This window comes from Carlito syrichta, unplaced genomic scaffold, assembly GCF_000164805.1.
Source record: "Carlito syrichta isolate Samal-C Ts95f unplaced genomic scaffold, Tarsius_syrichta-2.0.1 Scaffold316389, whole genome shotgun sequence".
NCBI classification, from domain to species: Eukaryota; Metazoa; Chordata; class Mammalia; order Primates; family Tarsiidae; genus Carlito; species Carlito syrichta.
Window position 1 is genome coordinate 87,025 of NW_007260485.1, and position 11,442 is coordinate 98,466.

The 11,442-nt window shown below is 49.7% G+C and overlaps 1 protein-coding gene across 1 annotated transcript in view; it reads right to left on the reverse strand.

The window, feature by feature from the left end:
- The window catches only part of CATSPERG (cation channel sperm associated auxiliary subunit gamma), a 26,047-nt gene extending 17,781 nt beyond the window's left edge, over nt 1-8,266 (reverse strand). The window contains exons 1-2 of the mRNA XM_021707133.1: nt 8,114-8,266; nt 113-284 (exon numbers count right to left, since the gene is read on the reverse strand). Of these exons, the coding sequence (XP_021562808.1) occupies nt 113-284; nt 8,114-8,257 (316 nt within the window). The 5' untranslated portion in view covers nt 8,258-8,266. The remainder of the gene's footprint in view (nt 1-112; nt 285-8,113) is intronic.
- Between the last annotated feature and the right edge of the window lie 3,176 nt (nt 8,267-11,442).

An 11,442-nucleotide genomic window follows, 5' to 3' on the forward strand; every position in this document is an offset into this window, starting at 1 on the left:
TGCGCACGTGGGCAGGCTGCCCCTCCACCCACCGCCACGCTGGGCCCAGGCGCCGGGGTGGGTGGTCCCCGGAGGTGCCCGCCCCCAGCGCGGCCCGGCCACGGCCCCTCACCGCTGCTGCGGTCGCTCTCGTGCAGGATGGGGTAGGAGCCTGTGAAATAGTAGACGAGCTGGTTCTGCCGGATGAAGAGGGTGCTCTCGGTGGCGATGGCGTCGTAGATGGTGGCCGTGAACACGGTCTGGGGGCAGTAGAAGGAGCCTACCCAGCAACTGTCAATGCTCAACTGCAGGGGCAGAAGCCGGGGGTGAGCGGGTGGCCTCGGCCCGCCTGCCCTGCGGGCCGCTCCAGCTCTGAGCCCACTTGGGAAGCTGCCCCAGGGCGCTCTCCCTGCTCACCCTACGGCAGCGCCTGGGTGGCCAGACTCCCGAATATGAGCCAGGCAAGCAGGCGCACAGTGACAGCGAGCCCCTGTATCCAGCTGTTCCTGAAACCACCATGCCTCTGGACTTTTCAGCTATGTATACCGATAAACATCCCTTTTCTTTGGCTTAAACCAATTTTAATTTGGTTCCTACCACTGTCAAAGGGCCCTAAGCCTGAGCCAGTCCAGGCTCTGTGGACCCCCTGGAGTTGGGAAGCTTGCCCTGGCTGAAGTCAGGGTTGCACCCACTTAGATACAAAACATCCCATGCTTGGCCCAGGGCACTTTTTTTTTTTCCTGGAGTCAGGGTCTCACTCTGTCACCCAGGCTGGAGTGCAGTGGTATGATCAAGGCTCACCACAGCCTTTTCCTCCTGGGTCCAGGTAATCCTTCCACCCTAGCCTCCTAAGTGGCTGAGACTACAGGCATGCACCACCATGCCCAGCTAATTCTTTTATTTTTTCTAGAGAGGAGGTCTCACTATTGTTGCCCAGGGTAGTCTCGAAATCCTGGGCTCAAGCAATCCTTCCACCTCGCCCTTCCAAAGTGCTGGCATTATAGGTGTGAGCGACTTCACCTGGCCCCAGGGCACGCCTTTGCATCCTGTTCTACCAATGAACACATTTGGCTGACAGGTTACATCGCCTGAGTCCACTGGCCCATTTCTTTTTTTTTTTTTTTTGAGTTGGAGTCTCACTCTGTCGCCCAGACTGGAGTGCAGTGGCCGCTCCCTGCCATCGCAGCCTCGACCTGCTGGGCTCCGGCGATCCTCTGCCTCAGTCTTCCGAGTAGCTGGAATTACAGGCATGCGCTACCATGCCCAGCTGATTTTTTTATTTATTGTAGAGATGAGGTCTCGCTGCCCAGGCGGGCCTCGAACCCGCGGGCTCAGGCAATCCGCTCACCTCAGCCTCCCAAAGGCACGGGATTACAGGCTGAGCCACCGAGCCCGGCCACTGACCCATTTCTAACCCGAGGACATCACTAGAGGGAAAAAGCACAGGAAGGATTCTCACCTAGAAGACTGAATTGAAATGTAATCAAGTTTCTGGAGCTTACTGCCAGATTATAGGCAATATGGGACGTTATGGACTGAATTGTGGTTCCCCCAAAATTCAATGTTGAAGCCCTAATGTGACTGTGTTTAGAGATAGGGCTGTTTAGGAGGTAATTTTTTTTTTTGAGTCGGAGTCTCACTCTGTCGCCCAGACTGGAGTGCAGTGGCCGCTCCCGGCCACCGCAGCCTCGACCTGCTGGGCTCCGGCGATCCTTCCGCCTCAGCCTTCCGAGTAGCTGGAATTACAGGCGCGCGCTACCACGCCCGGATAATTTTTTGATTTATTGTAGAGATGAGGTCTCGCCAAGTTGCCCAGGCGGGTCTCGAACCCGCAGGCTCAGGCAATCCACTCACCTCAGCCTCTCAAAGCGCTGGGATTACAGGCTGAGCCACCGAGCCCGGCTTAGGAGGTAATTAAGATTAAATGAGGGCCTGAGGTTGGAGCTTGACCTGACAGAAATGATGTCCTTGAGGAAGAGACATCAGAGGACACTCTCCTTCCACTCTGCGCAGAGAAAAGGCCATGTGAGGACACAGCTACCTGCAAGCCGAAGAAAAGCCCTCACCAGAAACCTACCCTACTGGCATCCTGATCCTGGACTTCCAGCCTCCAAAACACTGAGATCTGAAACATCTGTTGTTTAGGCTACACGGTATGTGGCATTCCACTGGGGCAGCCTGAGCAGCCTAACTCACGGGGTCAGAGGAACAAGTTAATCAACACCACGAAGGAGGAGCAAGCGGTCAAATTCTACAGGAAAAAGAACTGATTTTCTAAACAGGTGAGAAGAGTCAGGAAACTGAACAACCCAGTGCAGTGTGTCAGTTCTGACTCGGACAAACTTTAAAGACAGTTTGAGAAGCAGGGTGTGGTGGCTCACGCCTGTAATCCCAGTACTTTGGGAGGCAGAGGCGAGAGGACTGCCTGAGCTCAGGGGTTCAAGACCAACCTGGTCACCTGGGCAAGACCTCCTCTCTACAACAAATCAAAAAAATAGCAGTGCTTGGTGGTGCATGCCTGTAGTTCCAGCTACCTGGAAGTCTGAGGCGGAAGTATCACCTGAGCCCAGCAGGTCGAGGCTGCGGCGGCCGTGAGCCTGCCATTGTACTCCAGCCTGGGCAACAGAGTGAGACTCCAACTCAAAAAAAAAAAGAAAAAGGCTTTTTTAGATAATTGTGGAAAATTAGACCTATCGTCTGGTATTAGATATTAAGGAATGATGGCTAATTTTGCTGGGTATTATAATGGTATTGTGGTTTTATTTTTTAAAAGTCCTCAAGTGTTAGAGATACTTCCTCAAGAATCTATGGTTCAAATGACATGAATGCTGAGATTTTCTTTAAAATATTCCAGGTCAGCCGGGCTCGGTGGCTCAGCCTGTAATCCCGCGCCTTTGGGAGGCAGAGGTGAGTGGACTGCCTGAACCCGCGGGTTCGAGACCCACCTGGGCAACTTGGCGAGACCTCATCTCTACAATAAATCAAAAATGAGCTGGGTGTGGTAGCGTGCACTTGTAGTTCCAGCTACTCGGAAGGCTGAGGCGGAAGGATCGCCGGAGCCCAGCAGTGTGGCTGTGGTGGCCAGGAGCGGCCACTGCACTCCAGTCTGGGTGACAGAGTGAGACTCCAACTCAAATAAATAAATAAATAAATAAAATATTCCAGGTCATGCACAGTGGCTCATGCCTGTAATCCCAGCACTTTGGGAGGTCAAGGTGAGAGGATTGCTTGAGTCCAGGAGTTCAAGACCAGCTCAGGCAACATAGCAAGACCTCATCTTTACAAAAAACAAAAACAAACTAGGCATGGTGGTGCATGCCTGTAGACTCAGCTACTCTGGAGGCTAAGACAGAAGGATTACTCGAGCCCAAGAAGTCAAGGCTGCAGTGAGCTGTGCTCATGCTACTGCACTCCAGCCTGGGTGACAGAGTGAGACCCTGACTCAAGAAGAATAAATAAATAAATAAAAATATTCAGAAAAGAATAGGACAATGAAAAAGGCAAAATGTTGATCATTATTGAAGCTGGGTTCGTTATAGCATTCTCTCTTTGTGTCTGATTGAAATTTTCCACTAAAAAGGAATTTTCTGCTAACTTTTTCAATAAAAAGAACAAATCAAAGTAAAACTCTAGGTTGGGAAGAGTGGCTCATCCCTGTAATCCCAGCACTTTGGGAGGATGAGGTGAGAGGATTGCCTGAATCCAGGGGTTCAAGATCAGCCTGAGCAGCATAGCGAAACCTTGGCTCTACAATAAATCAAAAAATTAGCTGGATATGGTGACACGTGCCTATAGTTTCAGCTACTTGGAAGGCTGAAGTGGAAGGATCACCTGAGCCCTGGAGGTTGAGGCTGCAGTGGCTCTGAGCATGCCACGGTACTCCAGCCTGGGCAACAGAGACTCTGACTCAAAAAAATAGATCATTTCAATAAAAGCCTTGTAAGCACCCCAGATTGCAGAAGTTGGCCTATGTCTGGAGAAACTAACCTGTACCTCCAAAAAGCCTATGATTTTTTTAACACCTCTTGCATATGCAAATCTTCAATCCCACTAATGTAGAGAGAACAGAATGATACAGTGAACTCTCACATACCTATCACCCACCTTCAATATCAATTCATTTTCTGCCATTTTTCTTTCCACCATGCCCCACTTGTGTGTGTGTGATTTTTTTTTTTTTTTTTTGAGTAGGAGTCTCACTCTGTTCCAGACTGGAATGCAGTGGTCTCATGGACACCGCAGCCTCGACCTGCTGGGCTCTGGCGATCCTTCCGCCTCAGCCTTCCAAGTAGCCAGAACTACAGGCGCGCGCTACCACGCCTGGCTGATTTTTGATTTATTGTAAAGATGAGGTCTCGCCAAGTTGCCCAGGCGGGTCTCGAACCTGCGGGCTCAGGCAATCCACTCACCTCAGCCTCCCAAGGCGCAGGATTACAGGCTGAGCCACCGAGCCCAGCTCATTTAATCATTTTAAAGTGAATAGTTCAGTGGTGCCCAGTTCATTCACATTATTGTGCAACTACCACCACTATCTAGCTTCAAAAAAATTTTCCATAACTCTAAAATAAAGCCCTGCTTTTTCTTATTCTCTACTTGTGGAATCTCTTCCTAGGACTCCACTGCCCTGTCTCTTCCCTGCTCTGTCTCTCTTCACCACTCCTTGCAGGCTGCCCTCAGAAACTCAGACTCTCCCCCTTCCTGGCTCTCCTCAGCCAAGAGTGCTGGCTTAGATGCTATAACAAACTCCCTTGGCAGGAGTGGCTTAAGTAGACACCATCAATCATTCTCATGACAACCCAGAGGTGAGGACCTCCGTCCCTTCCAGCTCCTGCTTCACCATCCCCGAGGTCCTACGTGCTGATCTCTGTGTGCTGACACCTGGGTCGTGCCCATGTCCAGGTTCCAGCCAGTGGAAAAGGAAAAGCGTAGACGCAGAGGGCAAACCATTTTCTTCTCCTGGGACTCTCTTTCACCTTGGCCTCCCTAAGTGCTGGGACTCCAGGCACGAATCACTGTGCCTGACAGCAAGCCATTTTCGTTTAAGCAAGTTTCACTTCCTCTCACATTTCCCTAATGAGGAATTAGTCACTTGGCTATATCCAGCTGCAAGGGAGGCTGGGCGGCACATGCCGAGCTAAACCCAGTCACCAAAAACTATGGGGAAAATAGATTTGGGGCCTTAACTAGCTATCTGCTGCAAGTGGAAAGGGAAATTTGCGGTTCACGTAACCGAAAAATTCAGGTCTTCAGGCTCAACTGAGTCTCCCTCTCCATCGCTTACATGCGATTCCTCTGTATTTACCTTATGTACAAGACAGCTCTGGTCTCTAGAACTGAAGACGGCAGAGGCTGCATCTCCTCAGGCTCATGTCCGGTGGAAGACATCTTCCATTATATCCCTTTATCCCCAAAGTCCCAAGATTCCTTCCAGCTGGCGAGGCTCAGGCTGCTTGCCGACCCCCAGGCAATCATTGTGGCCAGGGACCCAACAAAATCCTTAGTAAATTCAGTGAGGCCAGAACTCCCACTGCTCCATAAGAAATCTACGATTGCCGGGTGTGGTGACTCAAGCCTATAATCTCAGCACTTTGGGAGGCAGAGGCCAGAGGACTGCCTGAGCCCAGCGGTTTGAGAGCAGCCTGAGCAACATGGCGAGACCTCATTTCTACAAGAAATCAAAAAATTAGCCGGGCATGGCGGCACATGCTTATGGTTCCAGCTATTTGGAAGGCTCAGGTGAAAGGATCACCTGAGTCCAGTAGGTCGAGGCTGCGGTGGCCGTTAGTGTGCCACTGCACTCCAGCCTGGGCGACAAAGTGAGACTCCAACTCAAAGAAAAAAAAGAAAACAAAAATCCATGGCTTTTCTTTTCATTGTGTATGTGGGAAAACAGCAACACGTGGTGATCCTCTTCGAGCTTAACAAAAGAAATTTCCAATATTTCGTCCAGAAAACAGAGGTGTCAATTCAAATATTAATAACAGAGGAATGCTTTAAGTATGATGAGTCATCAAAGCTACAGACTTGAAGGGGGGAAGGGATGGAGGGACAAGAAAACCCCCCTAAGTACAATGTGCACAGGTGGGGGTGGTGTGCACATTTAAAGCCCAGACTTCTTTGCAACCATGGAACCAGAAATCATTTGTACCCCCTAAAGTTTTCAAATAAATAATAGCTTTTTTAGGTCAGGTACGCTGGCACGCATCTATAATCCCAACACTTTGGGAAGCTGAAGTGGGAGGATTACATGAGCCCAGGAGATCGAGACCAGTCTAGGCAATATAGCGAGACATCATCTCTACAGAAAAATCAAAAAATTAGCTGGCACACCTGTAATCCCAGCTACTCAGGAGGCTGAGGCGGAAGGAATGCCTGAGCCTGGGAGGGAGAGGCTGTGGTGAGCCAGGATTGTGCCATTGTACTTGAGTCTGGGCAACATAGTGAGATCCTGACTCAAAAAAATAAAATGGTTAAATGTATGAATCTCGCCTCAATAAATTAAAAACAAATAAGGAACAAGAATTAGGACACCTGACGTTGACACTGAACTCGTTTTTCATGCCCGTGATGTCAACCCCCTCTCTGCTACCAAATCTCTTCAGCAGAATCTGCATCAACCACACATTCGGTGTGGGTATGCTGGGGTCAGAAGTCTGGGAAAAGTGAACAAGGTCTGGGTAGACCTGGCCCAGAAGAGAGAAAGCTGACGCAGGACAGGAAGATGGGCCACAGGCAGAACTCAGCAAAAGTAGGAATTAGGAACCAGAGGAGCCAGGAGAACATTAGTCCACATGGGGTTCTCAGAAGTAGGGAGGGGGCCGGGCTCGGTGGCTCAGCCTGTAATCCTAGCACTTTGGGAGGCCGAGGTGAGTGGATTGCCTGAGCCCGTGGGTTCGAGACCTGCCTGGGCAAGTTGGCGAGACCTCATCTCTAATAAATCAAAAATCAGCCGGGCGTGGTAGCGCACACCTGTAGTTCCGGCTACTTGGAAGGCTGAGGCGGAAGGATCGCCGGAGCCCAGCAGGTCAAGGCTGCGGTGGCCGGGAGCGGCCACTGCACTCCAGTCTGGGCAACAGAGTGAGACTCTAACTCAAAAAAAAAAAAAAAGGAGTAGGGAGGGGATTGTGTGGGGCGTGGGGCGGTGGGATGTTTGGGGCCGTGATGGGAGGAGGTGAGGGCAGTTACTGTGCTCCTGCAGTGCACAGTTGCCATCTTGGGCACAACTGACCCACGCTCCTGACCTGCGCTAAGCCAGCTAACTGGGGTGGGTAATTAGCTTGAGACATGTGACACAAAGTGGACCAATCAGGACCAAGGTGACAGATAGCAACAGATACATGTTTTGAACCTAGCCCCCCCCACCAGCTGCAGAATCCTGTGGGTTTTTTCTTTTTCTGAGTCAAGGTCTCACTCTGTCACCCAGGTTGGAGTGCAGTGGCACAGCCCTGCCACCTCATCTTGTGGCAAAGCTATTCTGACTTCACTCTGGCGGACCATCCTTCCTCTGACTCTAATCTAAGCTGCCCTTCCATTAGGTCAGCGCTCCTGACCTGTGCTAAGCCAGCTGGCTTGGGATTTTATTAGCTTGAGACACGTGACTCGAGGTGGACCAAGCAGGTCCAAGGAACTCAATTTCAGGGGGAAAAAAAAATGTTAAACTATGCGGGAAATAGATGCTCTTTTTTTCTGACCTGGGAGTTGAGATGATATAAACCACTTTGAGAATGGACTAATCCAGGAGAAGTGGATTAATCCTCATTTCAGCCCTAAATCAAGCCAGGCCTGAGTCAACGTCACCCAGTCTGGAGTACAGTGGCATGATCACGGTTTACCACCGCCTCGACCTCCTGGGCTAATTTTTCTACTTTTTGTAGAGGCGAGGTTTCTCTGTTGCCCAGGCTAGTCTCGGACTCCTGGGCACAAGTGATCTTCCTGCCTCCGCCTCCCAAAGTGCTGGGATTACAGGTGTGAGCTGCCACGCCCAGCCAGTGTTTATTCTTCATGCTGTCTCTCATGGGGACTGGTGTAACGCTGCGGACGCCTTCTATGGCCCAAGGCTCCCACCCCGTTTCAGGGGCTGAGGCCCAGCTCCCTGCCGGAGGCCCCGGCCGGCTGTCTGCCCCGTCCCCCTCACCTCCACAAGAGAGAAGTCCTTGAAGTAGGAGTCGGTCATCAGGACATGCTTCTCATTGGGAATGCCACCCAGGATGAGCACAGGTGACTGGCCCACAGTGTGCAGCAGGGGCCTCGATGAGACATTCACAAAGTACTGGGGCATCAGGTTGAAGAGCTGCAGGGAGAGACAGAGGGCCGCTCCACTCTCCGCGCCACCCCCGTGGCTCCGTCTCACGGCCTTACCCTGACCCGCAGCGCCCTGCACAATTGCCCCATCGCTTCCCGACCTCATTCCCCACCTCGCTCCCCCAATCACAAGGGCCTCTTCCCTGCCCCTCAGAGTTCCCGGGCACATTCCCTTCTCAGAGCCTTTGCACTGGCTGTTCCCGCTGTATGAAATGCTTTCCAGCCGGGCTCGGTGGCTCAGCCTGTAATCCCGTGACTTGGGAGGCTGATGTGAGTGGATTGCCTGAGCCTGCGGGTTCGAGACCCACCTGGGCAACTTGGCGAGACCTCATCTCTACAATAAGTCAAAAATTAGCCAGGAGTGGTAGCGCGCACCTGTAGTTCTGTCTACTTGGAAGACTGAGGTGGGAGGATCGCCGGAGCCCAGCAGGTTGAGGCTGCGGTGGCCGGGAGCGGCCACTGCACTCCAGTCTGGGCGACAGAGTGAGACTCCGACTCAAAAAAAAGAAATGCTTTCCCCCAGTATCCACATGGTTCTTTCCTCGACTTTGAGGCTTTGCACAAATGTCAACCTTCTCAGTTAGGCCTTCTTGGCTGTTCTGCTATGATCTGTTACATTGGGATCTTCTCCCGCAGGCCAAATTCCCCTTGCACCGTTCGATTTCTCTCCAGGGCACTTACCGCCCTTACTCTACTATTGAATTTACTTGATGCTCACGTCTACTGGTTTGGTTTGGTGTACGTTTCAGCTCTATGAGGGCAAGGATTTGGGTCTGTGTGTTTACTGCAGTGTCCCCACAATGCCACAATGTGTGCTCAGTAAGTGCCTGTTGAATGAATGAATGAATGAATGAATGTGATTAAGAACACAAGAGTCTCCCGCACCTTTGGGAGGCTGAGGTGAGTGGACTGCCTGAGCCCACGGGTTCGAGACCTGCCTGGGCAGCGAGACCTCATCTCTACAATAAATCAAAAAATCAGCCGGGCGTGGTAGCGCATGCCTGTAATTCCGGCTACTCGGAAGGCTGAGGCGGAAGGATCGCCGGAGCCCAACAGGCGAGGCTGTGGTGGCCGGGAGCGGCCACTGCACTCCAGTCTGGGCGACCGAGTGAGACTCCAACTCAAAAAAAAAAAAAGAAAATCCAATATACTGGAGACATCTGTCCTCCCTTTGTTTACTGCAGCCATATTCACAATAGCCGAGATATGGAATAAATCCAAGTGTCCCACGATGATGAATGGATAAAGAAGATGTGGTGTGCCTATAGACACAAAGGAATACTATTCAGACATAAAAAAGAATGAAATTCTGTCCTTTGCAACATGTTATTTCATAATAAATGGAATGGAACTGGTGGACATTTGTGTTAATAGAACTAAACCAGTAGCAGAAGGTCAAACACTGCGTTTTCACTCAATTTGTAGAAGCTAAAACAAAGTTGATCTCATAAAAGTAAAAAACAGAAGAAGAGGGGCTACCAGAGGCTGGGAAGGGTAGAAGTGAGGGAAGATAGGGAGATATGTTACAGGACATGAAACTACAGCTAGATATGAGGAACAAGTTCTAGTGTTCTATGGCACTGTAGGGTATCTATGGTTAACAGCATACATCTTCAGATAGTGAAAAGAGAGGTATTGGATGTTCCCATCACAAAGAAATGATGAAAGGTTGGGGTGATGGATATGCGAACTACCCTGATCTGATCACTGCACACTGGATGTATCAAAACATCACTGTGTACTCCATAAATATGTAAAATGATTATGTGTCAGCTAAAATTTTACAAAATCTTCAGTGGGGTTTATTGGTGTATTTAGTTCTTTTTAAGGCAGAGTCAAGAAATAGTTTCCAATGGTGTACTGTTCATAATAGCTAAAAAATAAATTATAAAAAGTAATATAACATTAATACTTTAAAAATTAATATTAAAAGACTTATTTTTTTCAATTTAATTTTTTTGAGTTGGGGTTTCACTCTGTCACCCAGGCTGGATTGCAGTAACACTCCTCCATGGCCACTGCTGCCTCAACCTGCTGGGCTCAGGTGATCCTTCTGCCTCAGTCTTCCAAGTAGCTGCAACTGCAGGCACACACTACCATGCCTGGCTAAGTTTTTGATTTATTGTAGAGATGGGGTCTTGCCAAGTTGCCCAAGCTGGTCGAACCCGTGGGCTCAGGCAATCCTTTCATCTTGGCCTCCCAAAGTGCTGGGATTATAGGTGTGAGCCACTGTACCTGGCCTTAAAAGAAATTTTTAAAAGGAAAAGGAATACTGCCAACTCAACCACATTTGTATAACTTTAAAATTTTTTCTATTACAAGTATATATAAAACCCAGAATTATTTTTTGGAATGTGGGTCCGTTTTAAAACAAGCTTCCCCATTAGGTAAGTTTTCTAGAAACTTATCTGCATCAGTGTACCAGCTACCATTGTGAGAGACTGTGTTCAGCTTCAGTGAATTTTGGGGGAGGGGTTCTTTCAATGACAGCCTCCACCTGCTGAGCTCAGGCGATCCTTCCACCTCTACCTTCCAAGTAGCTGGAACTAGAGACACATGCCCGGCTTATTTTTTAAATTTACTGTAGAGACAATGTCTCACCAAGTTGCCCAGGCTGGTCTCAAACCCCCGGGGCTCAGGCAATCCTCTCGCCTCAGCCTCCCGGCCATATTTTTGCTTTCCACAAAAATGATGCCATACTGTACACGTCTCTGAAACTTGGTTTCATTTTAACCCAATAGTGACATATCATGAATATGGTTAGGTGTGGCCTCGACTCATTCTTTTAATTTTAATTTTTTATATTTTAAAGATGTGAGGTACAATTCAGGTTTAGGTGAATAAGTGGTCATCATACAGGTAAAGTTTGGGCCTCCCTTTGGTCCCCACTTTGCCTATTTTGAGATCAGGTTTTGAGCAATGGAAAAAATGTTTCAGTAGGTGTATTGCATGAAATGGAGAGTACTTTGAAGGTGACCAAGTTTAAACATAAGAATAAATGCGGCCAGGCTCGGTGGCTCAGCCTGTAATCCCGTGCTTTGGGAGGCCGAGGTGAGTGGATTGCCTGAGCCTGAGGGTTAAAGACCCGCCTGGGCAACTTGTCGAGACCTCATCTCTACAATAAATAAAAAAAATTAGCCGGGCGTGGTAGCGTGCGCCTGT